The following is a 25,892-nucleotide window of genomic DNA, read 5'->3' as shown; positions in this document are numbered from 1 at the left end:
CGAAATTGGTGTATTCGGACTAAGGATATAATTCTCTTTCAATTTCGCAAACTTCTTTTACATCTGGACAGACCTGAAGTAATGATTATTTTTTTCTGTCATGATCCTTTCTGGATCCTCTCCTGGCAGAGTCAGTAATTCCCATGGGACTTCATTACTGGTATACTAAATCAGTGTTTTCAAGAGGCTGAAAATAAAACAGGATTATCCTGGACACAATACAGTTACTAGTGGTTTGAGGAGTTTTGTGCGTGCTAATTCAGGCCCATCCCTGCACAGCTTCCAGCTAAGAGAGGAATGGCACACAAATACCCTTCATTAACCTTTCTTCCCCCACCCCCCCACCCCTAAAACTTTTGACTGGTTCTGATCTCCAGGCGTAGCCAGATGTTACCACAGCAGAAAGAGCCAGAGCTGTGCTGCTGGTTGGGATCAAGGATCAAGTCAGAAGCTCCCATCCTCATCCCCAGACTGCATGAGTGATTTGAAAGCCAGAGATTCTGCCGAAGATTTAATTAGCATTGCCTTGGGAAGGAGGCTTCAGTATAATGCCAGAAAAAGCCAGACACGGACTAGTTTCATACTCCTTGATCCCATTTTGGAACAAGATGCTGAGACACTCATTCCCTGTGCTAAAGTGGCAGTCCTGCAGCTCAGAGCTGAGACATGTAGAAGAATCCGCCAGGTCCCACTTTACACTGTTTCCCAAGGGATCTAGCAACACTGTGAGCTAACATGTCCTCATATATCCCACTTTCTTCTGGTGTAGTTCAACAGTGTGTGTCCTTAAACATACCTTTTTGCTCTCTACAAGTGCTGCACAGGTTTGCACAGTGCAGCGTGACATTTGTGCAAGAAGAGCCCCATTGATGCCACTGCAACGCTCCAGCCTGTCAAAACCTTTCCATCCAAACGTGCAGGGCATCATGCCTGGCATCAGAAAAAGACTCCATCTTTCTAACAGAGACCCTCTGTAGAAGGCACCTTCTGGTGCAAACAGCACTAATAAACCAAAAGGAAACATGTATTTTAGGTTTAACTTTAAATGTGGGTAACTGTTACTCTGGTCTCTGTTTTAAGATGTCACGCTCAAGCCAGAACAAGAGAGTATCTGACTATTTAATGTGCCAACATCATCCTGAGTCCTCTTTAACCTGCATCGTCTCAGCAAAAAGAAAAATCAAGATCAGGATATAAGGCTAAGTGCAGATATGAGCAGGACCGATATAACAGCTGTGGTGGGTACTTTTTATGCAAGCAAGTGAGCAGGCACGGAGCCTCTGCAGAATGGTCTAGCCTTAGCAGCTGGGTGCTTCTTTTGCTCCCAGCTCTTGGGTTGACCCTAAAATTTGGCGTTACCTTCAAGCTGCCTGGCAGCTTTCACAGACACAGGAAGATGCCTCCTGCTCTCCTGTACTCTCAGTGCCTTCACAGACAGTGGCAAGGCAGCAGATTGCACCCAGGCTTGTCCCTTCAGAAAGGAGAGGAGCTCTGAGACCTGCAGGGATGCTCCTAGCCACCCACAGCGACACAGGACAGGTCCTGCCAGCTGTGATCCTCCGGATGTGGGTTTCACCTTCTTGCTTTGCACAGGAAGGCAGCAGTAACAGCTCAGAGCAGTTGGCCCATGAGAAGAAGTTGAGGTCAGGTCCACCTTGGGGCTCCTGATGTTACTGCTGTGATGGAGGAAGACAGCTGCCTCTGGCAGCAAATCCTTTGAGCTGCAGAAAGCATCTCCTGTCTCCCTGCTGGAAGGGTTTGCAAGAGGTGCTGAGGCAGCAAGGAGGGAGAAGATGCCCTTTAGACTCTAGTGAGAACTAGAGAAGTGAAAGACTTTGCACAGAAGGCTCTGCACGTTTATGCTGCCCTCGTGCCACAGGGTTGCAGCCCTTGTGGGGAAGTCCTGGGTCACAGCCTCACTCCACAGCTACGTAATGCCAAGCTATGAGACCTCTGAAAAGAGGGAGCTATCCCCTAGCAGAGATGCTCAGCAGCACCAGGGAAGGCCATCCTCCTGCCAGCTTGGGCAAATGGGCTCCAGCACCTGTCCCAAAGCATTGCACACAAGGGCTGCAGGATGGGGCTGTGGGGCTGCAGAAATCATTCCCATCTCTTGGACCTCAGCTGAGCGAGGTCTGATTACAGAGGGCTCACGCTGTGACTCTGCAGAGGAGATAGCTAGTGCTGTCCCCTCGCCCAGCACCCTTTGGCTTAGTCCTGAATTTTTGTGAATACCCTTATAGAGCACCTGAGTGCATATACAAAAAAAGCCTGGTGACCCAAGGGTGGTAAGGCACCTGAAGGGCAGGAGCTGTGCTGCTGTGCCTGGCTCTGATCCTGCTGCAGGACCTAGGCAGCAGCTGAACGTTCTCCTCTGGTCACAGTCTTTGCTTTACAACCTGGAGAACATGTATCATGGCCCATATGAGGCAGCATGTCTGTCTTACACACCTTCTGTTACTGGCCTGTTCTTGCAAAAGATTGTACCTTGCAGATTGCAAGTATGAGTGCACATTAAAATTGTAAATCCTAGCTCAAGAAGATCATTGGTTTAAAAGAATTGTATTTTGTGTTTTGTTCTGCTGTACTCTAGGAAGTAAATCCAAGGCTACTCAGTATGTGTTGAAACTCTACAAGGGCAGACTTTTACAGGAAATTAAATTCCTAGAATAAAAAGATAATCTACTCTCCGCTTTATTTTCCCAGGGGAGGAATAAGAGGGAGGGGGGGAGAAGAGGGAGAGAAGAGGCAGCTGGAGGGGTTGTCCTGCCCTGTTCTACGCCTGCACAGTTGTAGAACTGCCCAGGACAGAAGAAAATGCACAAGCTGGAAGAATCAACGATTAAATAGGTTCCTCAGGTGCAAGGATTGTCCAATTACACTGCATGCAGTAACTTTATTATAAAACTTCAGACATAATGATAACTTGTAGGGAGAAATAGATCAGGAGTAAAAGCTTTAGAACACCATTGCATTTATCTATCAATATTTTTGTGTATATATATGTATATGTATATGTGTATATATATGAAAAAAATATAGATGCACATACATGCTTGTGTATATATTTGTGTATATATACACACATGTCCATGTATATACATGTATTTATGTGTACATCTATACATATATGCATGGGTAACCATTCATATATAAATCAATCATTCACACTTACCGAGTTGGAACAGTAACTGGGAGGTCAACCCCAGCCGTACGCTCAAGAGCAGCGACTATACTGGCACATTGGTTGCTAAAAGTGTGTAAAAAGTTCCCTCATGGGGAAGTGTGAGTGTCATCTGGGTTTTAGGCATCTCTGGAGCCTCTGGCCTCAAACCAGCCGGTGCCATCCACTTTAGATACCACCTGAGTTACAGGATGCTTGGTGTATTACCCCTGTTTTTAGGGCTTCCACAGAAAAACTAGCCCCTTGGCCAGCAGGTCAGGGCTTTGCTGAGAGCAGCCACCACCCTGGCCGGTGGCTAACCAGCCAGCAAGAAGCTTTGACATAGGACTTACCGCACTCTCAGCTCACACTCAGTACTTTTTCCATTCTTCAGCCTTTTTTTCCTAGTAACTATTTCTACACTCATACCTAGGGCACTCGTTCATTCCCCTAAGGGTATTTCCTTGACACCCACAGTGTCATTTCTAGGCTACCACTTCCAAACCCTTCCAGCCCAGGAGGCACAGGCTCTGGTAGCAGATGAGAAGATAGGATAATACCTAGATATCCCTCCACATTGACTTCAACAAAACACATGCACAGCATTTATTTCTGTGTTGCTTATCTAATTGTTCACTCACTAAGCTCTCGCTGGGCTAGAAGCCTTGTTCAGACCTGTCAGCCGGGAGCCATGCCCTGGCATGATGCCTCAAACTTGGGCACCGTTTCACTCCGAAGAGTGGGTTCCCACTCCTGCTGAGAGCCTGGTCCCTGCCTACAAAGCCAATCCACTCTGCTGAAATGAGGGAAGGAGAAGTCAAGTGTCCCGACTTTGGAAACAAAATCAGTTCCTTTCAGCACTGACTGGGGGGGTGGGGGGTGAGGGGCTGGGGGGGTGGGGAGGAATGTTTCTAAGGCACCCCTCCACGCTGCTCAGGCAGTGCAGGAGTCTGCTGGTGATTTTGGCCTCTCTTTCACAAAGCAGGCAGAGCAGGACATGCCAAGGGAAAGGGAGGAAGATGCTAAAAAACGACACTAAAAAGTTAAAAACCCCAGAGGCAACTATGATCAAAGCAAGCTCAAGCAGCTGTTCCCATTTTTCCTGTCCTAAAAGGCTGCCCAAACACTGCATCCCTGTGGATGCCCGGCTGGGAGGACTTCTCAACTTCAGGTCACCTGTTCAGGATGAAAGTTTTTGACTTATAGCTCTACAGGACAGTGGCAACAGAAGATGACTTTGAAGATGTCATGTGCAGAGAGGACTGCTTGTCTGGCCTGCGCCCATCGACGGCACTGTAGTCTTTGCAGATCAACAGAAAACGTGCATATTTTCCGAAAGCTTCGTGGAGGTGCTTCTTGAATTTCTCACCCACAAAAGCATAGATGACTGGGTTGAGGCAGCAGTGGACGAAGGAGAGGGCCTCAGCCAGCTCCATGGCTAGGTCTAGCCTTTGGCTTGTCTGGCAGTCATCGATGATGTACATGTATCTCAGAGAGTCCAGAAAAAGCACAATGTTGATGGGGGTCCAGAAGAGGAAGAACACAATGACGACGATAAAAACCAGTTTCATTGCTTTGTACTTGTTCTGAGTATGGCACTTCTGCAGGTTTTTCAAGATGTTGTAGTAGCAGAAAATGAGGACACAAGCAGGGATCAGCCACCCCAGTACATTGACTTCAAAATTACTGACAGTCTTCCAGACGTTGCTGTCGGGATAGTGAGGGGTGCACTTAGTCTGGTTATCGTCATTTATTTCCTGGAAAAAAATTAGGTCTGGCATTGACGCTAAAATGGCAACTACCCAAAGGGCCAGGCTGGTGATAACCCCATGGACAGTTGTCCGAACCCGCAGAGCGTAGACAGACTGGACAATGGCCAAGTACCTGTCAACACTCATGATAGTTATTAAGAAGGCACTGCTGTAGAAACCAATGAAGTAAGCTGAGCTGATGATTTTACACATTGCATTTCCAAAAGTCCACTGGCCCACGATGGAGTACTGAACCAAGAAGGGGAGGGAGAAAACAAAGAGGAGGTCAGAGATGGCGAGGTTCAGCAGATACACATCAGTCATGGCCCTGACTTTCTTGAAGACTGTTAGGACCAAAACGACCAAAGCATTTCCCACGAGGCCAGTCACAAACAGTAGGGAGTACAGCACTGGAAAAAAGGTAGATGCAAATGCTGGAATATTTTCGAGATCACAGCTGATGTCCAGTTCTGTGTAGAAGAAGGGATATTCATAGTCTGCAGAGGAGTTGGATGTTGGTGACATGTAATCCACCTGTTCAAAGGCAATGAAGTTCATAAAGCCCAGATCGCAAATTACCCTCTTAGTAAATACATTAGGCACAAGTCAACTCACACCAAGCTGCATGAGGACAAAACAGCCATGCCTCAGCTGTCTTGGAGGATGCCAAGGAGGAAGGAGCATGAGTGACCAATCCTACCCTGCAAGATCTGGGATGAGGTTCTTGTACCAGAGGGGCAGAGGAGATGAAGGAACATGCAGCTATGGTGGTAAAACAGAGGTTACTGGCATCCCCCTCCCAGCTCCAGGTCGGGTGCCCAGCCCCATGCCTGCAGCCCAGGCAGGGCACCAAGGCCAGAGACAGGGAGCACCCCCAAACCAGCAACTAAATGGGCATGGCCAAGGGCTGAGAGCCACCGGCATAGGTTTTGCGGCCCTATTCCACATTTCCTTCAGAAAGGAGAAAGGTGGTGGGGCTCAGGGAGGAACTGGCATGGCTCATCTAAAAGCTGCATTTCCAGTTAGCTGGGTGGCAGAAATAGCCCTTCATGAAACAAGGTACTTTTGCAGAGGATTCCTGCACAGTTCAAGCAAGTTTTCAGCTGTAAAGGCACCAGCACGTACAGGTCACCAGCACGCTCTCTCCACTCCAGATGAGATTGGTGGTGGCAGCTCTGGCCCAAGAGGTGACTTCCCAAAGAGCAGACATGGCTTTCTGCCCCTTCCTCCCTCCCCAGCAGGAGCTTTGCCCTCTTGGTCTGTACCAGCACAAACTGCTGCTGCCAGCAGCCCGTGCCCACCAAGACTTTACTCTGCTAACAGAGGTGGCTGATTTTCTTTTCAACACCAGCAGCTCTGCTCTCCTGGCACCTGTCAGGATGCACCAGCAGTGGCGATGTGCCCCTTCCCTGCTCCCTGGCCCCTCGCAGCCCCCCAGCAGCAATCACCGCATCCCTGGGTGACACCTGTGACAGCAAATAGCTAAAGAAGATGAGTGGCGGCACAGTTCCCAGTCAGGATGTCCTCCACAGACACTACCCCTACGCTCAAGGACAGCGTTCTTCCACAAGCAGTCTCAGCAGCCAAAGATATTGTCACTCAATGGGGTTTTTTCAGAGAACAAAAATCACACTGATCTCTTCTAAACCCCTGTCATCCCTACCCGTACCGTGTGCCCCTGTAGGCGAAACCAGAGCCCTCAGGTGTGCTACTGGCCTTGGCTTGGAAGGCAGCAGCCCAGCAGGGAATCACTCACCAACACATCCTCGGAGCCACCTCTGCCCGGCAGGTGTGTCAGGTTCCCCTCCATAATCCAACACTGGGTCTGAAAGAGTGCCAAAAAATGTCTTTATATCACAGGCTTTTAAGAAGCAGGCATACCTTCGCACGTGTATGCTGGCAGTATTTACCTTAGTTTATGTTGCAATGCCAAGTCACAGGCAAGGTCCTCACCGTAGTAGTGTACAGTCCCAAAATACCTTTTCCTCTGTGTGGTATGTTACATTAAAGGTGTCTAAAACCCCAAGCGTATGAGTTCCAGCCTCTGTACTTGACAGAGAAACGGAAACATGTCAGGTTTATCTTCTGAATAATCAGTCATTTTTTTTTTTTTTTCACTTTGAGCATTTAGATGAACGTCAGTGGAAGAAATTTGCAATCCAACCCAAACAATTCCGTGATTCTGTGATTTTCCCCATGCATATGTGAAGTGCCCCCATCCCTCACCTCGGTGCCCCCATCCCACCTACTACCCCTCCTCTGCAGCCCCCATGGCTGGGAGAGAGAAAGCAGTGCTGCCTCTCCTCTGCACCAAGGAGTTTTGGTGAAGATGCCTGTAGGGGATGGCCCAGCACATAGCCAGCAATGGCAAAGGGTACCACCTTTAACATTTTCCTTTGGAAGGTGCCTCCCTCCACACCCATGCCTGGAAAGAAGCACCCAAGGGAACTGATTGTAGAATCATTTAGGTTGGAAAAGACCTTTAAGGTCATCAAGTCCAGCCATAAACCCAGCACTGTCAAGTCCGTATCACCCTTACTTCCCCAAACATGCACCCTGCACAACACTCTTGCAGACTTTAACACTGAAGTAGAACCCTGAACAGGACTGGATTTCTACCAACTCTGCCAAGTACCTGCTGGGGCCTCAACCTGACCCAACAAGGCTTTCATCCCACAGCTGCCTTCAGACAGATATATGGCAAAGAGCAGCACTACTGAGCAATGGGCAGCATTTGAAGTGTGTGTTATCTCCTTAAATACTGCTGCTCCTCACTATAGCCTGTAATTCAGGCTACGCTGTAATTCAGGCAAGTCACATCACCTTGGTTTTGTTTTTCTTTTTGAGCAAACAGTACCTCACTGGGCGTCAGTCCATACATGTGCTCTAGAGATTCCCATGTGGAATGGTCTGTCGTCTCCCTCAAACCCTCTGAATGCTCACCTTCATTCACCATCGCTCCAAAGGCAGAGGGAAAAATCTCTATGGATGGAGAAAATCTGCAACTATTCCACATGCGGCAGTGGGTGGCTTTCTTTGGCTGTGGTGCATGGTGTGATATTGGGTCAGAGTCAAGCTATATGTATATGATAATACCCAAGGTCTGCTGGGTATTAACTCCTGCAAGAGCTGAAACAAGAAACCAAAACCAGAAGCAAATTCCTTTGTCATAGGAGTTACTGGCAGTGTTGAAGTGGGCTCTCCGTTATGCATTTTCAGGTTTAAAAAGCACTCACACCTTTGTCACTGTTGGTGGCAGAGAAGATACCCAGGAATTACACAATGTGGAAAGAAGTGGCAACCAAACAGGCATTTGGCCCCTTGGGCAGTTCTGTACCCCTCATCTCCTAGAGACGGCAGGCTGCCCGAGCACAAGGCACAAGCAGCCCCAGCAGCACTGAGACTGCCACGGAGCTGTGAAGTGCCCAGGCATCTCCCAAAGCACAGGGGCAGAGGCCCACAGGCCACCCTGCGTGGTAGCTGGGACTGCAGGTGGCACCGGGGATGCTCACACCGCAGCCGCCATGCTCAGGCCAGGCATTTCAGCCAGCCCGAGCGAGAACAGAGCGGGCTGCCCATAGTGTTTGCATAGAGCCCGTGGCAGCACATCCCCTGCTGCCTGCGCTGGCTGGTGCACACAGCAGCACAAAGCCCCTCGGAGCCACCACGGCCCCCTGCACCCATGGCACGGGTGGCTTCGCAAGCTCTCGTGGGGTCAGGTTTGTCCCCAGCCACAGGGCACCTCTGCTGGCAGCGCCCCGAGCTCCACACCAGGCTCTCCGTAGAGGGAAGCACTGGCCTGAGGAGACGAGATGTCAGTGGGCACCGATGACAGCAGCAGCACAGGCTGCTGAGGTGCCAGGAGAGGGACAAGGCCAAATGCCACTGTCAGGGGACACTGGTGGTGTCAGCAGTCTGTCACAGCACTGGCCGTGTCCTGCGGGACAGCGGGAAGCCCTGCCTGAGGGGAGCCCAGGAGCCGTGCCAATGTTCCACCAGCCCTGGTGGGAAGGTGGCCAGTGTCCCCCTCTTTGGAGGAGTGGTGTCAGTGGGAGAGGAGGAGAAGCAGGAGGAGGAGAAGGCAGGAGCCCACGGGGAGCAGAGGGCTGCAGCTGCCCCTGGGTAGCCACACTGCAGGCAGGACAGTGCCTGGGTGCTGGTGCCGCTCCTGCTGGCAGCATGCCCCAGCCTGGAGGGGATGCCCCACTTTGCCTGCTCACTCCTCGGCCTCGCAGGTGCTCTTATGCCGTTATGGCAGAGGGAAAATGTGAGCAGGTGAGTAGCGGCATGAGATAAACATAACCTGCTGCTTCTGGACAGACCCTCAGCTGAAAGGGTCTGCAGGCACTGCAGAACAAAACCCTCCCGGTTACAGCAGGGCCGTACATGGCCCCTGGGGATCCTTTTGCCTTAGGCTGAGAGCTGGAAAATGCCTTTCTTAACTCATAACCACAAATTTGGCACCTTCAGCACCCAAGGGGTGCTCGGCCGCAGCGGTGCAGAGAGGTGGTGCTGGGTGCAAACACACCCGCCAGCTTCAGCTTTGCCTCTTGAAGCTCGACAGCAGCACCTTCCCTGCGGTGATGTTGTGGTGGCTTAACCACAGTCAGCAGCTAAGTACCACACAGCTGCTCAGTCACTCTCCCCTCACCCTCCCTGGTGGGGTGGGGAGGAGAATCAGGAAAAGGTAAAACTCATAGGTTGAGATAATAACAGTTTAATAATTGAAATAAAGTAAAAATAGTAGTAATAACAACAACGGTAATAATAATGAAGAGTGGAGAGGGAGAGGAATAAAACCCAAAGGAAAAAACCGAAGTGATGCACAATACAGGTGCTCACCCCCCACTGACCGATGCCCAGCCAGTCTCTGAGCAGCGGTCGGCACCTCCCGACCAGTTTATATACTGAGTGTAATGTTCTTTGGTATGGAATACTCCTTTGGCTAGTCTGGGTGAGCTGTCCTGGCCACGCTCCCTCCTGGCATGTTGAGCACCTGCTCACTGGCAGAGCTTGGGAAACTGGAAAAGTCCGTGATTTGAAGCAAGCACTACTCAGCAACAACTAAACCATCAGCGTGTTATCAACATTATTCTCATACTACATCCAAAATGCAGCACTGTACCAGCTACTAAGAAGAAAATTAACTCTATCCCAGCTGAAACCAGGACAGATGTCAAGGCCATTTGCTAATCTGCACAACTTACGTCAGGACATTACCTTGCCCATGTACTCTGGTGTGCCCATATCACTGTGCACCACGAGCCACATCCAAGCCTCCACCACATGCAAGCGCATGGGCGCAGTGTGCTGGGGTCTCCCTGTTTGTAATGGGGTGAGACTGATCCCTACTGCAGCGTGGCCACAGTGACCTGCAGTTCCCTGTAAAGCCCTGTGAGATCCTCCTGTGGAAGATGTCCTCACGGCACGACACATGCAGCACATGTGGTGTACCTCCCTGGTCACAGCAAGATTGATTGTGTTGGCATCACCCTGGGTGTGATGCCCACCAGACTGCCATTTGGACCTGCTGTGGAGAGGTGTCCACTCCACGTCCCCAGCCCTGTTGGCTCTGACATGGTGGTGGGCTGGCTGACCAGTGTTGTCACTGGCAATGATCTTGCAGGGGGTGAGGTGGGGAGGTGGGGGTGGCTCTGCCAAGAGGCTTGTGTCCTTCAGCAGAGCCAGCAACATTTTGCCTGTCAGTTCCTGTCTCTCAGCAACTGGAAAATCTGGGACCGTGATGAGACCATAGTTCTCAGCACAGGGGCAGAAGGGACTTCAGACAGGGTCATCCTACACCTAAAGCCAACTCTGCCTGGGTACTCCAGCTGCAGCCACGCCCTGAGCAGGGACCAATCTGGATACAGATCATGTAGGTAATTTTTGCCTCCCTAGCTTTTTAATGAAGAAAAAATGTGTCCCACTGGTGGCTGGAAAGGAGACCTGGGTTGTCTCCTTGCGCGTCTCCAGGGCAGGGACATGAAGGGATGAGGCTCCCTCTGCTGGGTTTTCCTGCAGAAGTGAGGCACAGAAATCATCCCTGCAGAGATGCGTGTGATCAGTGGTGCTGCTTCACCTCGTTCATCATGAGGCTTATTTAAAGCCTGAAAAACTCTTCCAGGTCCACAGCAAGCCAAGAACCTGGCGACTGCTGTTGCTGCCTGGGTTTCATGCTGAAAGAGCTCTTTCTTGGGATGCAAGCCATTTAGCCACTGCTGTTGCTATCCCTGCTTTGCTGTGGAGAACAAAGTGTCCGTTGCAGCTCCACCCAAGACACGGAGGGAGAGGATCCAGCCGCACCACGCTCTCTGCTCCATACAAAAGCTCAGCTCCACACAGAAACATGTCAAACACATCACTTGGGTTTGTCAGCCTTGTTAGAGCTGTTACACTCACTCCTCTGAGAAATCATTGTAACATGTTTTTATTGTGTCTTCAAAGCGGAAGTCAAACAAGATGCAAACTGCGATGGTTGAAGTCAGAATTAGTTCTGAGAACAAAACATCCCCCAAGCGCTCGGGTACCTGCCCATCCCACCAGAAACATGCCAAAGGAAACGGGCCAAAGGAGCTTTTTCGAAATTACATATACCTCCCCCCCCGCTTCCTTATATAACCCATGATGATATATTGGGTTTACATGGCAAGGTTTTGGTAGCAGGGGGCTGCAGAGGTGGCTTCTGTGAGCTGCTGCCCCCATGCTGGTCAAAGCCAGCTCCAAAACAGACCCACTGCTGACCAAAGCTGAGCCCATCAGCGACACCGCCAGCACCTCTGTGGGGACACATGTGAGAAAGGTGCACGACAGCAGCTGTGCGAGAGGAGTGGGAGTAGATGGGGGCGGCGGCCCTGCAGCCCCGGGCCGGGGCAGGAGGGGCAGGGGGGTCTCGGCACCGCAGCAGCCGCTCCCCGGCGGCCCATGGGGAGCCACGGCGGGGCGGGCAGAGCCCCGCGGGGGCGCACAGCGGGGCGCGGGGTGCGCTGCGGAGCGGCTCGCCGGGAGGGACGGGGGTGAGCCGGTTCCCTGAGCGGGCAGCCAGTTAATCCCACGCAACCGAGTCACCCCCGAGGAGGGAACAGCCGGGAGCGCGCAGGAGGGAGCAGGGGAGCCGCTGTCGAGGAGCTTTTGCCGGCCCGTGCGTTACATTCGCCCCGGAGAGCTCCATTCCCTGCCCGCGGGGCTGCGGCGGCAAAGCGGCCAAACGGACCGGTGTGTGCGTGCGGCTGCCGCTGCCCCCGGGACGTTCCGGCCGGGCACGGCCCGCCTCGGCTGGGGCGCGGTGTACCGGGGCGCCCCGCCCCGTCCCCGACAGCGGCCCTGCGGGGACCCCGGCGCAGCGGCCGGTGCCGGTGGGGAGCGGAGGCGCGGCCCCTCACCGCTTCATGCCCTGGGAGCCCAGCCCTCCGCCGCTGCCGGCCCGGGACGCGGCGCCCAGGCGGAGGCACCGGCCAGAGGTAACAACGCGCCGGGGGACGCCGCGGCCGGGGCGGCGGGCTGAGGGAGCGCGCGAGGGCTGCCCGCGCAGACCGCCCCTTCCCGCCGCCGGCGGCGCGCGGCCCGGCAGCCAGCAGCCCAGCGGGGTGACAGACACCGAGCGGGGCGACAGACACCGAGCGGGGCGACGTGGAGGCGGCCCCACGGTGCCCGCGCCCGGCGCGCCGGGGGTCAGGGGGAGGCGCCTGCGCCGGCCGGGCCCGCGCTCCCCTCCCCCTCCCCAGGGCGGGTCGGCGCTGGCGGCTCGGATTGGCCGGCGGGGGAGGCACGTCACTGCCGCCTGCCGCGCGGGGCGGGTGCGCGGCGGCGCGGGGATGCCGGGGCGAGAGGCGGAGGTAGGGGTGGGCTGAGGGGTGCCGCTGAGGGGAGCCCGGGGGCGGCGGCCGGGAGCGGGGCGGCGGGGGGCTGGCTGCCACTCCGGCTCTCCCCCACCGTGTCCCGCGGCTGCTGGGGAGGCGGGCCCCGGGGCAGCCTGAGGGGCGGGGGGCGCGCGGGTCGTGCCCCGTAGCGGTAGGCCCGGGCTCGGTGCAGGGGGCCGGGGATCGTAACGGGTTTGGTGAGGGGCCGGGCAGCCGGCGGCGGAGGGCAGCCGTGTGCAGCTCGCTGCGTGCTCTCCGAAGCGCGCCGTGCTGCAGGAATCTCTGCCGTGCTTCTGCGCCAAGTGGCGTGGAAACTCGTTCGTCATTTAACAAAGCACCGCTAATGTTTAAAAACAAAACCAAAAAGACCAACAAAACCGTTCCACCGTGCTGTGTGGTTTGTGCCTCCTGCTTTATCGCTTGAGAAGTGCAGGAGGTGGCAGCCGGCGCGGGCCTTGGCTGAGCAGGCCGTGCGGTGCCTTGGGTGTGTTTGGGGCAGGTTTGGCGGCAGGTAGTCTCCAGGAGAGCCCTGCTAGTGCCCGTGGCGGGGCAGGTGGGACGGGAGCACTCGTTTCCTTTGACATTGCAAATGGTTACCAGACGGCTGCTAATAAATTTGATGTTCAGAAAACACTTTCTAACCACCTAATTGCAAAGAGATTCTGAACAATCTCCCAGCAAAGCCAGAGGGACCAAAACCGGCAAATAAAACTTGATCAGGCTCTGAAAATGTCTGGAAAAGTTTTCTGTGCCCTGAGCAGTAGTCCTTAGTGTCTGGGGTCAGCTTGTCTTCCTTTCCTGTAACATGCGACATACCAGCTGCTGTATTTCCTCTTGTGCCATTCTTAATTAAATGGCCATTTAAAGTCCTCTTTTTCCTCTTCCAGATGCATCCAGTCCTAAAGGCCTTTGTGTGTGGTTCCATCAGTGGGACTTGCTCCACGCTCCTTTTCCAACCCCTTGACCTGCTGAAAACCCGCCTGCAAACTCTGCAGCCTGCTGTGAATGGGTGAGAGACTGGGGATGTGTATGCATGGGCGGTGTGGAGGTGCTGCACTATAGGCTTCTGCCTGATTTGCAGGCTGGGGCTTGGAGTTCAGAGTTGTAATTTGGATACCAAAATATATAATTCGGATTCTGAAATAGGAGATGTGTTTTTATAGCGTGGAGAAGGATTGATATTTTGCTCCAGAAGAGAGAAAATGGCTGTTCTTGTGAACACTGCTTTAATAACATGCAACTTAAGCATTTGTCTGTACTCATCTGAGACTGGTGCTTGCTGGAGTGGCTGCTGTGCAGTTTCATGGGGTGTCCTCTGCCTGAAAAATCCTGTGTAGTGGTGGAGTAACTTTTCCATGTGTTCAACTGCTCTGGTTTGCTCAGTGTAGTCAACCATGACATCTGCTGCTGCTAAAAAAGGGAGTGAGCAACTAAAAGTGCTAATGAAAGAGGCTTCTAACATGTGCTGCAGTGATGGGAAAGCAGAAGGTGATGCGGAAGCCCTGGAAAGTCACCTAGCATGGTGGGTTGACCTTGGCTGGATGCCATGTGCCCACCAAGCCGCTCTCTCATTCCTCTCCTCATCAGAACAGGGGGAGAAAATAAGATGGGGAAAAAAAATTGTGGGTCGAGATAAAGGCATCTTAATGAAACAGCAGCAAATAACTTGGCATGCGTAAGCGGAGGAAAACCAAAAGATGTTATTCTCTACTTCCCATCAGCAGGCAATGTTTGGCTACTTCCTGCGAAGCAGGGCTTCAGTATGTGAAGCAGTTGCTCCAGAAGTCAAAACATTGTAAATAACAAACACCCCCCACCTTCCTCCTCCTTTCTCTTAGCTTTTATATCTGAACAGACATTACATGGTATGGAATATCCTGTTGGTCGCTTTGGGTCAGCTGTCCTAGCTGTGTCCCCTCCCAAAATCTTGCTCACCACCAACCTACTGGAGAGACATCCTTGATGCTGTGTGAGCACTGATCAGCAGTAGTCAAAACACTGGTGTGTTATCGCCACCTTTCTAGGTACCGATACAAGCACAGCACTGGGAGGGCTGCTATGGGGCTCAGCCAGACCCCATACACCAAGAAGAGCAGGCTGAGTCGAGAAAGAATACTTCAGAGGTGCTGGGGTAATGCACAGAGATATTAGTGAAAGGGGATGGTCGTCGAGTACATCTGCCAGAGAGCGGGAGCAGGTCATCTCTTCAGTTACTGTCTTGTCTTCCTTTCAGGCCTGGTCGTGCTGGGATGGTAACGCTGCTCTTCAGGGTTGTTCGTACTGAGAGTCTTCTGGGGCTCTGGAAAGGTGTCTCTCCAGTAAGTGGCTGTTTTAACCCTGACTTCTAAAAATAAGTAGATAAATAAACCTATTGTTTATTAATAACTATGGCTGCTTGGATTTAAATAGCCAACTCTTGTACAATTGTTAATGAAACCATGTGATTTAGATTAAGTCCTATTTTAAGGAGTTAATGTTGTGAATTCCACTGATTTGGTCATGGCAGTCCCTGTGGCTTTCCAGTCCTGAGCAGCTGAACACTTTAATACTTTTGCAAATGTGGTGTGGCTGCTGCACCAACTTAATTTTGTTGTGGAATGTCTTGTTCCTAGAAAACTGCCATTGAGGAATGCGTTAAATCCTGGCATCATTTGAATCGATGGTCTCTCAGGGCTGTATATGATTTCTACCTTGTCTTTGCTCAGCACATTAGCTTTAGTGATTTATTTATTTTGCTTGTTTTCTACAAAGCTTCCTTTCAAGTTTAGTAGTCTCTGAAATGTTCTGCAGTGCATTTTGTCTTATATATGCTTTTTCTTTCTTCATCTGCCTCTGTTTCTTTTGAAGTCCTTTGCAAGATGTATTCCTGGGGTTGGGATTTACTTCAGCACTTTGTACATGATGAAGCAAAAGTTTCTAGTGGACCGTTCACCCACGGCCCTGGAGTCTGTCTTTCTGGGTGCCACTGCCCGCGCAGTTTCTGGGATTTGCATGTTGCCAGTGACTGTAGTGAAGACCCGATACGAGGTGAGTATGACTTTCTAATTAGTTCCTTGTTAATGATGTCACATGCCTTCCTCGTGATGAAAAATAAATTCTTCTGTCTGGAGAAGGTTTCTGACACTTGCGTACAGCCAGGGACGTGGTCCTGATTTCATCCAGGTTCATGCATTGTGCAGGAAATATCATGCACTAATATTTAGGCAAGAAGTATAAGGTGAAACAGAATTCATCCTGAGATTTTTAAGTTTGTTGTATGCAACGTTTGTGTAGCATCTTTCATATTTTACCTTTCTGAAGGACTGTATTAAAGGCTGATGTAGGTGAAACTCGCTTTTTGCCTTGAGCTGTTCTCTGTGCTGTCATCTTGGGCATCACATTGGGCATGCTACCGTTTCTTTGCACGCTATGGCCTCAGGGTATGTGTAGGGCGGCTTTGTCTGTGCCTGGCACATGGGTGACTGACTGTTGTCTACCCTTGCAGAGTGGGAGATTTGGCTATGGGAGTGTATATGGAGCTCTGAAGAGTATCTATCAGACGGAAGGGACTCGTGGCATGTTCAGCGGGCTCACAGCAACACTGCTGCGGGACGCACCCTTCTCTGGCATCTACCTGATGTTCTACACACAGACCAAAAAACTCGTGCCTCAGGGTAAGGCTGAACATCAGAGGCGGTAATCGAAGACTGTTTCTCATCTCACATCTTGCCCTGCAATTGACTGCCTGCATGCTCTGCTTCTTGCCTTCTACCTCAGTAGTTAAATTAGTCTCTTTTAAAAAAAGTCTTTGTAGGGCTTTATGTGGGACATTGACATTTTCCTGTGGAAAACTGTAGACCTATAGCTCAGGTCAGTGTAGAAATGGAAATTGGTCCTAAATTGATTAATTGTCTTCATGAAGACTGATGCATAAGGTGGATTAGTGACCAGCTGAAAGAGAGGATGTCTTCAGCAGTGCTTTCTGCTGCTGGCTGTCTTGTATACTGATCAGCTTCCCCTAAACCAGCATTTCTCTGATCTTAGAACTGGCACAGGCAACACTTGCACAGTCTTTCCTTTTCTGAGTTCCTGTCAAATTCAGTTCACCAGCAAGTGAGGCTTTTTATAAGTGCTAACTTTTGACTAATAGCCGCTTTTTCCCTTGAAAGGTTTCTTACCCTGCATGGGTTTTAACTTCTTCTAGACTTCGATGTTGATTTAATAATTCAGTAGCTTTTCACTTTGTCACGCAGCGTGAATGTTCCTGGCCTGTTTTGTGTCTAAGTGTCCCTTTGCTCTCTTGCAGACCAGCTGGATCCAATGCTCATGCCCTTGCTGAATTTTGGCTGTGGGATCTTTGCGGGAATCTTGGCCTCACTAGCAACGCAGCCTGCTGATGTCGTCAAAACACACATGCAGCTATCGCCCCAAAAGTACCACAGGACAAGCCAGGCCATTGCCTTCATCTACAAGGTGAGGTGAATCCTTTCTAATACATGCGATCACAGCCTTACTTCAGATTTCCTTGCCCGAACAAAGCACAGCTATGCTAAGAAAGTTGTTGCCTTTTAAAGGAGGTGATCAAACGTGACTGCTTGATACGCTCTTGCAGTCAAGCTAATCAGTGTCAGCATTTTCAGAAGCTGAAGTGGGTCATGCTGTGGGAGAGTAAGGCTGAATCTCTTGTCACTGTGCAGACCTGTTCAGTAGTAACTGGGAAGTACTTTGGTTGATGGTCTGAAAGCAGTTGGAAGCTTCAGTCCATTCCTTGCTTTTCCTGGTAATCAGAGGGGCCATTGTCATTACTCAGATGTGTTTCTGGCTCCTCTTGAATGGATTACAAGGCAGTGAACTTGCTCCCTGATTGTTCTTGCCATTCCTTGGTCCTCTGTTCTCACAAAATTACGGATGATGGGGAGTTGGAGAGCGAGCTCAGAGTACTGGAGCACAAAGGTGGGCATATTCCAGCAAGCGCCTCTCCACACAGACCTGTATCGTGTTTCAGGCTGGTGAATGATTTTACTTGAGTTTTGTCTGGTGCATATTGATTCTTACACTGGTAGTGATGGAAAGTGCTTAGCTTATTTCATCTTAACTTCATTTCAGTTTAGTATGTAGGGGCTTGGAGGGGCTGTGCTTACAGGTGTTGCTGCCTCTGGTTTGTCAGCGTAGGTGCATCTGTGATGACCACTAATGAGGCAAAGGGTTTCTTTAGTATATGCTGTGAAATGCCAGTTTCAGATACAAACCAGCTACAAAACAATTGCCCTTTGGACACTAAAAAAGAAATAAATGCCCAGATCGGTATCCCACAAATGGGATGGAGAATGTACTCAAAGCCCTTCTTTCTCTTCCGGCCCTCAGAAGGGCAGATCTTGTCAGGTTTGCTTCGTTTCCATATTGAAATCTATTCCTAAACAGGAATCTGTTTATTTATGCATGGATTTTTTTGTGCATGGTACATTTTTCTCAAATCAGAATGATTTTTTTACTTCAGTACTTACAAATTTCAGTTTTTACAGAATAGCTTAAGTGACTTTTGTAAACAACAAAGGTCTTTACAAAGGGCATGTTCCTGAAGTGTCTTGAAACTGTTACATCCTCGCCTTCTCTTTGTTGGGCTTGAGTGTGGCTTTCTCCATCCATTGTCCCCATCCTGGCATTCTCTTCTGCACTCACTGCTCTTCCTGCTTTCTTGGGTAGCCCTGCAATTGCGCAGTACTACAGGTTCTTCCTAAACATTAAATGCTATTTAAGCCTAGATCTTTCAGAAACTGATCTGGGTCTGAGCTGAAATATATCCTGTGTTGTTCCATGTAATAGATGATGAGAAATTAAAACAGTAGAGGCAGAATGTGATGGACTTCTGTTTATCTCCTGTTGCAGGACTTTGGGTTGGTTGGCTTTTTCCGAGGTGGTGTGCCCCGTGCCCTCAGGCGCACTCTGATGGCAGCAATGGCATGGACGGTGTATGAACAGATGATGGAAAAAATGGGCTTGAAATCCTGACTGGCTTGCACAAGAAATGACCAGCTTCACTCCTTTTCCTGCTTGCTGTGATCAACTGGCACTAGGAGGTTCCCAGTTCCACAGAGGAATAAGCCTTGCTCAGGCAGGAGGAAAAAAGCCTTTCTGCGACAGGGAATTAGGCCTTTCGGCAAGTAGAGGAAAGGAGGGATTGGATCTTTGCATCATTTGATCAATGCATTCCAGAAGGACTGCACTTGCAGACTGCCACGGGAAATGCCAGGGTTTCCACAGACTGGTGACAACGATGCTAAGAAGCCCCTTTTTTAAAATAGTGCTGTGCTCACCACCTTTATGCAATGAGACATTGCTGAGCAAATGTATTCAAGAAAAACAGTGATTGCAGAACTGCCAGCCTGTTCCTTGCTGGTCTGGCTAGGAAAGCTGCAAGGACCCACTGTGTGATGTAGATCCTCCTCCTTCATATGCTTTGTTCTTACAGGGGAACGTTGCAGACCACAGTGGGAGGCTGGATGTGTCTCTTAATGCTTATATTGCAGGAGTGGGTGGCAGAGAAATTGAAGTACTGAAGGAAAGCTAGGAACACAGTCTCTGTCATCAGCTTTGTACTGTGCATGATAGCAGAGAAGGTAACTGGAATCTCCTTGCTGTGTCATGTGTTACTATGTAATTGAGCATCTTAACACTCTTGAAACGTGCTTCTGCCTCCACAGCACTGTTTGCACAGGAATTAAGAAGCATAAGGCACTTTAGAGTTGATTGCTACCAAAGTTCTACTTGTTCTCTGAAAAACATTTTACCTGCTGGTCTGACTATATCAGGAACATTCGAGTTCTCAAGGTTGTTTGGTTTGGTTTTCTAATTCTGTTGTACTAAAGCGTTATTTGCTCTCTATTATTCATTTGTTAATCCCTCATCAACAGCCTCAGTGTGAGCTTGTCCTTAGATGTAGCTTTTAGGGTCATAGCTCGTACATAATGTATAAATGTATAATGGAAGCAGATACAGATACACTTCAAATTTCCCTTAAAAGCTGCTGCTGATCACATGTGGTGTATCTTTGGATTTGGAAAGACAAGACTGCTCTTTTCTGTAAGTTTTCTCCAAAGTTTAAGACCTGTGAGTGTTCGGTTGGGGACTTGTATTCTCTTTGGGCTCCACACAGATCCTTCACAGTGTCTTGGCTGATCATTTTCTCTTAGCAGGTAGTCTGTATTGCAGAATTCCTGAGTTTAGGCTTAAAGATAAATACACTTTTTTCATCCACTGTGCCTTCTTCCTCATTCCTACTCTGTTACACAGACCTCATAGCATGTGCTGTCCAAACTTAGGTACAGCCTGCTCCCCTCTTCACTTGTGCCTCTGTAGTGGCTGGCTGGGTCGGGACTTGCAGCTCTGTCGGCGTTGCCACAAAAGCTGGTTGTGGAAATGTACATCCTGTTCTGTAGCGTGCCTTGCAGAAAACATAGCTTTGGCTTTTATTTTTTAAGTATCTAGGGATATCGCAGTTCACTTTAGAAAAAGAGCAGATGTCTCTAAATATGAAGACATGACACTGTAGCTTATGAGCAACCAGTACTACCTACCTGTGGCTCATAAAACTTAGAGTATAATCTGCAAAATCACTGCCTACCCTGGCAACCGCCTGAACACAAGAGTAGAGGGGATGTGGGTTGTAAAAGATGTTCTGTACCAGATTCCAACTCCAAGAAGGTTTGATAACCGATGAGAGAGTTAAGTCTGAGTAAAATGTAAGGGAACAGGGTTGGAGGCTTGGAAGGTGCTGCCTGTTTTTAGCTTCAGCCCGTTTGTGAGGGGAGATGGGCACTACACAGTGCGGGAGTCTCCAAGAATGGTGGTTGAAGGTCCCAGGTGCACATAGAGCACTGTATCAAATCATTCCACGTTGTGACTGACAAGCTGTTAGATTCCCTCTGCTGCTTCTCACTATGAGGCATGTGGACTCATGATTTGCCAAATCCTAAACATGAAGAACTGTTCCTTTTGCTGCCCCTCTTACCCTTAGTGACCTGAACTCATGCGAGAATGAAACAGTGGTAACTGCACATCCTGCTGTTTGTTATCCTAAGCACTACTAGCACAGAGAGCTGGAGAACCAAGTCTAGGGGTGCTGACCTGACAGAGTAAGGTGGCAGTTACATGACTTAAATTCAGGCTTACCAGTACCATGTTGGTTTGATCCCATGCATAGGGGAAATAAGACAAATGAGTTATCTGGGGCTTGCTTAGTCTGGTGTGTGAGCTGGATATGTTGATCATCCTGGGCTATGGCAGTCAAGGGCTGTGTATGGTGACACCTGCAAAGTGCTTCATGAATGTTTTAGTTCCTGATTTAGCAATGGCAAAGCAGTGTGCAACTTGTGCGGACAGAAACTTAGGCTTTTAAAAATGAGGCAAGCAAAGAATGTCAGGTGGTAAATCTTGACTTGAGTAATGTCCTTATCAGAAACCTGAAATGCAGGAACACTTCAGTGGCTTTTATGCGCTATGCTCCTGCCTGGTCAAGTAACAAAGGAGGAACTACAGAATTTATTCTGGTGTGCTGGTGTTTTAAAGTCTATTGGTGGGGTTTTTTTGTTTTGTTTTATATCTGGATTCAGGCATAAAGCAGTATTAACTTTTCCTTTGGGAAAGTCCTTTGCAGTAGAGTGAAAAAGTGTATGCTTTTGACTTGTGAATTAGCCTAGGCTCCTTTGAATTTAAGAAATAGAGAATCTAAACTGCACTGTGTTTTATCAACCCTTGGTGCTGCAAATCCAAAAACCTCTCTGTATGTGAGCTGGGCAGAGTGAGTTTTGTAGTGCAATTCTGTTGTTTGTTTTTCTTTTATTATTTCTATTTCTCTTGTCAGGTGTCATATATGGGGGAAGGGAAAGCCTGAAGTTCTGTTTCACTGTCTGCTGAAAGCTGTATCACATAGGCAGGCATAAGACTCTTCTCAGCTGTGATCCTTACCATCCTTCACCCTTTTCCCCTTTTCAAAAACATTCTGTTTCTAAAGTGATTTATTGAAGTTACTTCTTGATAGCTATAGCAAGTCAAGAAGTGTGCAGACTTGAAGTTTAGATATATTGCCCTTGAGGCTGTATGCTTCTAATTAACAACAAATGGTCACTGTACAACCTAAATGCAAAGTAAATTAAAGATCTGGACACAGCTGCTTAATCACCTACCTGCATCATGCTGGCAATCCAACACTACCGATCCTATCAGATTATCATCTTCAAAGCCATTTTAGCTTAGATTCCAGAGAAGATGGTGCAGTCCCTTCTGTATATGGCAGGGTTGCAATCAGTTCCCTCTCAGAATGACCTCTGTCGCTGGCAATACAGTTAGCGAATGTGCATTCTCTCTGCTTGCCCCTGCAGCTGTGGTGTAAGAACACAACTGGTTAACACGTTGAGGCAGGCAGTATTTGAGTTGTAAGACCACAAGAGAAATAGTCTGATTATTTATGATTTTAGAAATTTCATGTTTCTTTTTTTCCTGTGCTGATGATTTCCACCCTGTACTGTTTAAACAGAACTGGAGCTTTGGAACATTAAATAGGTTTGAGTATTTTGAGTGTTTATGTGTCTATATAAAATATTTATTTAAGAAGGTGTATTCTATGTTTCTATTAAAAACTGGTTGCCAAAATGAACCTTGTCATCTCTTCAGTGTTTCTTGGAAAAAAAGCAACCCCCCCTGAACCAATCAAACCTGCAAGGGATGGGAGAGAATAGAGGCTAAAGAGAGCAGATGAAGTTTCCCAAGAGAACAGGACTGTTGGATGAGTTCAGAGCCCATACAAGGCAATGCATATTCTCTTTTTCTATGGGGTATAATGTACACAGGCTGTGCTAGTACAACCTAAATCAGCTTTACTTAAATGGAAAAAACATGTAGCAGTGGAGAATCTTGCCTTTTTCACAGCTTCCTCTGCCTGCTGTGGTAAAGCCTGATGGAAATCGAATCTCCATACTAGCTCATGAAATATCTGCCTTTAGGACAGTGGGGTTTGAGCACTCTGGGGTGAGACTTTAATCTCCTGCCAACCAAGTCAGTTGGCAGTCTGATCTCAGCAGGGGACCAGAAATTGTGCCTGGGACGTGATCCTCTGCTGCAAGGCGCAGTGCAAGGTGACGCAGGGTTGCTGGGATCTCCTCTTGCTGTCACAGCGTGGTCCTGGGATCCAGCAGCAGGCAGGTTATGCTAAGCAAAACATTGTTGCTGTTACAGAGATGTACGCCTTCCAAAGATGAAGGTCCCAAACCTCTTCAACTTTCAGATGTTGCCTGTATGATACATTCTTACATGAAGCAGTTTTCAGAGAGTTACCTGTGTGTAACAGACTTGCCAGGCAGTCCTGGTGTGCAGCCTTGCGCCAGCTGGACCTGAGCTGCTTGTGCAGGTACCTGATAGCAAGTTAGGCCGGCAGTAGTGCCTGCTCTTACATGCAGGGCTCCCCAGAGCTCTCCTCCTGCCTTGGAGAACCACTTCTGGTGTAGAGGGTGTTTCTGCTCGTACTGCTGACAGCTGCCTAGCTGTGATAAGAGATAGCAGACAAGCTCCCGAGCTACTACTCTTGGGTAGTGGAGGGTGGGAAAGTTGGAACAGTTTAAAGGTACTGTCCTTGTAATAAAACATTGAATTATGGATTTTCCTTTCACCTAAAAATGGCAAACGCTTTGCTTGCCTTTTTGATTTTGATACATTATGTCATGCATAATCAGTGACACCAGAACTGAGCAGAAAGTATTTCTCATCTCACACATGTTATGTATGTGCACTTTTGCAAACTCAGTGTGGAGTCCTTGAATATGCTTATCCCTTCTGGCATTGCTTCTGGCTTCATAGTATCAAGCTGGTTTTCCACATTGCACTCTCTTTTATTGTCACTATAAAACGCTTTGGGAGATTTTATTGTAATGCATTAAAGAATTTCAGTAAAAATGACAAAAAAACCCCAACAGTAAGAGGTTAAAATAAGACCTCCATAGATTTTGTATTAGGCAATTCTAGCTTTGTAGAACTAGAAACAAGAAGGGAATAAATTTGCCAGAATTTGTTGTCCCAAAACATGAAAGAATACCAAACCTTTAAAACACAAGCCAAGATGGGATTGACAAAGAAGCACGGTATTGTGCAGCTTCACTGGAGATGTGTCGATCTCCATGGGTTCCTTTTTGTCTTCTGGAGGGTCCAGCTCCAGGGGTGCCATGTCATCTCTTGGACAACACCTGTTGGCACATTTGGTGGGGAAGATATTGCCCAAACACCTTTCTGCCTGAGCTGCTTTCCAAGAGGCACTGTCCAATCCATTCATCACGGGACCTGTCCTGGCAGCCGAGGACACCTCCACAGCAGCCCAGTAGTGCTGTCCCACCACTGCGGGGGTCCTGTTACAGCCCCTACTCAGAGGCTTCTCTTGGGCTGGCTGTCAGTAGAATCCTCTCTCTGGGGCTTTGTGACCAGGAACCTGCTCAAGGTTCTCAATGCACCATCCAAAGGCTGGTAGCAACTCCGTGATGCTTCTCCCTGCACTTGCCTGCCCCAAGTCTCCTTGGTGCTGCGGGAGGACCAGCGGCTGACAGCCCCTTTCTGTGGGTTTGCTCCCACGTGTCATTCTGCTTCCCACGGAGAAAGGCTGCTCTTTGCGGCCAGGGGCTGCCCTCCCCTAATGCATTCTGGGCTCCGTCCTGGAGACCCTACGCAGGGTTTGCTCCAGGATGGCACTGCCTGGCTGGCACTGACTGAAGAGTCAAAACCAGCCCAAAGAAGAACGGCGCAGCTATTGCCTTGTCTGCCCGAGTTACTGAACACCTTTGTTCCCCATGTCTGCTGTTCTCCACAACTGCAGGCCAGCCTGTGATGGGAATGGCTAAATCTGTGTTTCGCTGGTTATCATCAGTGACTGGTAATAGTGTGCACAAAAGAAGTAGCAACATCTCTGCCCTTCACGTTCAAGCTGTTTCTGTTTAGTACCAGCTTCAATATCTTTGTCATTGGATGAGGTGACTAAACTGCAAGAAGTTTCTCTTGAGACAAGGAATATTTTGAATGTAGCACAACTTGTAAAAAGCAATGGCTGCTCTGCATATAATTGTGTAACAAAGTTCAGTTTGAACAGTGACAGGAGGGACACCGTCCAAAACACATTGTAAGATAGATACGCTGCTACCTGAGGGACTTGTCCATTAGTTGACAGATTTATTTTGAAGTGTCTCAGCACCCAGTTAAAATATAAACCCAACTTTCAGGTTGCTTAAGAAAATAATTAGAAAAACTGTACTGTCAAGCTTTAGCACACCTCTTGCAAGCCCTCTCACCGGCTGTGGAGCTCACGGTTTACCAGAAAAGGCCCAAACTGTAACAACAAGAAATAAGTATTGGAGATTCCGGAGGGGCCTGGAATGCTTACCGGCGGTGCTTCTTCGGCATTATATTTACTGCAGTACTCGTTACCGAGCTTAAAATGTTACGTTCAAATACACTTCCAATGCAGTTGGGTTTTGGTTATGCAGAAGAGCTCCTCACACTAAATCCACCGCCCACACTACGGTAACACCAACCCTGACCTGCCCCTCCAGGTGACAGGCACGCGGCGCTGCCGTGGGGAGATGGCGCTGCAGTGGGTCAGGCCCTGCCAGGGGGCGGCCGGCCCCACGGCCCCGCACCGCTGTCCGTGTCCCGGTCCCACGGCCCCCACCGCTGTCCGTGTCCCGGCCGTGTCCCGGCTGAGGGCTAGCTCACCTCCCTGCTGGCTGGGTTTCCTTTTACCTGCCTTTGTCGCCGCCACGTGGCAAATGCGTGAATTACACTCTCGCGGAATACCCTACGCCGGCCCTGGCCACCCGCTGACCGTGCTCAGCCAGCCGGCACGGATCCGCGCCAGAGCCAGCTCCTCGCTTGCGGGTTGAAGTTTTGTGGGAGTGACGGGAAGCGGCTGCTCGCCAAAGTCAGGTCTCGTTTTACAAGAAGTGAGAAACATACGTGCGGTGACGTGGTAACCTGCTACTTGAATAACCTCCTCCAGACAAACCCTGCGCGAGGAGCCTGGGGAGACACCGCCTGAAGCCGAAGCCGAAGCCGAAGCCGAAGCCGAAGCCGAAGCCGAAGCCGAAGCCGAAGCCGAAGCCGAAGCCGAAGCCG

The 25,892-nt window shown here is 49.6% G+C and overlaps 2 protein-coding genes across 5 annotated transcripts; one reads left to right on the top strand and one right to left on the bottom strand.

Annotated features, from left to right (window-relative positions):
- Positions 1–4,080: 4,080 nt before the first annotated feature.
- Positions 4,081–25,877, bottom strand: LOC119145833 (C-C chemokine receptor type 8-like). Of its 2 annotated transcripts, none has more exons than XM_037382531.1 (3): positions 25,734–25,877; positions 6,671–6,739; positions 4,081–5,448 (listed from the first exon to the last, which is right to left on the bottom strand). In XM_037382531.1, the coding sequence occupies exons 2-3, from the start codon at positions 6,722–6,724 to the stop codon at positions 4,372–4,374; spliced, it is 1,131 nt and encodes a 376-aa protein (XP_037238428.1). In that variant the 5' UTR covers positions 6,725–6,739; positions 25,734–25,877; the 3' UTR covers positions 4,081–4,371. The 2 variants fall into 2 exon arrangements, 1 of the variants encoding a protein (XP_037238428.1); XR_005103545.1 differs by lacking the exons at positions 4,081–5,448; positions 6,671–6,739 and adding exons at positions 21,337–22,126; positions 23,838–23,980.
- On the top strand, positions 12,223–22,401 carry SLC25A38 (solute carrier family 25 member 38). 3 transcript variants are annotated; one of them, XM_037382532.1, is made up of 7 exons: positions 12,223–12,371; positions 13,658–13,779; positions 15,004–15,088; positions 15,618–15,797; positions 16,255–16,423; positions 17,056–17,222; positions 18,636–22,401. In XM_037382532.1, the coding sequence occupies exons 1-7, from the start codon at positions 12,300–12,302 to the stop codon at positions 18,756–18,758; spliced, it is 918 nt and encodes a 305-aa protein (XP_037238429.1). In that variant the 5' UTR covers positions 12,223–12,299; the 3' UTR covers positions 18,759–22,401. The 3 variants fall into 3 exon arrangements, with proteins under 3 accessions (XP_037238429.1, XP_037238430.1, XP_037238431.1); XM_037382533.1 differs by lacking the exon at positions 12,223–12,371 and adding an exon at positions 12,664–12,746; XM_037382534.1 differs by lacking the exon at positions 12,223–12,371 and adding an exon at positions 12,852–12,921.
- Positions 25,878–25,892: the final 15 nt, after the last annotated feature.

Source organism: Falco rusticolus, chromosome 4 (genome assembly GCF_015220075.1).
Source record: "Falco rusticolus isolate bFalRus1 chromosome 4, bFalRus1.pri, whole genome shotgun sequence".
Classification (NCBI taxonomy): Eukaryota; Metazoa; Chordata; class Aves; order Falconiformes; family Falconidae; genus Falco; species Falco rusticolus.
Note: the sequence above shows the minus strand (reverse complement) of the source record. Positions and strands in the feature narration are given on the sequence as shown.

What these genes read in the sequence shown, in the direction of transcription:
- LOC119145833 (XM_037382531.1), bottom strand. Translation starts at nt 6,724, where the DNA reads ATGGAGGGGAACCTGACACACCTGCCGGGCAGAGGTGGCTCCGAGGAT. An exon ending in GTGGCTCCGAGGATGTGTTG is followed by an intron (nt 5,449 to 6,670) that starts GTGAGTGATTCC and finishes GCCTTTGAACAG; the next exon opens with GTGGATTACATGTCACCAAC.
- SLC25A38 (XM_037382532.1), top strand. Translation starts at nt 12,300, where the DNA reads ATGCCCTGGGAGCCCAGCCCTCCGCCGCTGCCGGCCCGGGACGCGGCG. An exon ending in GGCGGAGGCACCGGCCAGAG is followed by an intron (nt 12,372 to 13,657) that starts GTAACAACGCGC and finishes TTCCTCTTCCAG; the next exon opens with ATGCATCCAGTCCTAAAGGC. An exon ending in TAGTGAAGACCCGATACGAG is followed by an intron (nt 15,798 to 16,254) that starts GTGAGTATGACT and finishes CTACCCTTGCAG; the next exon opens with AGTGGGAGATTTGGCTATGG.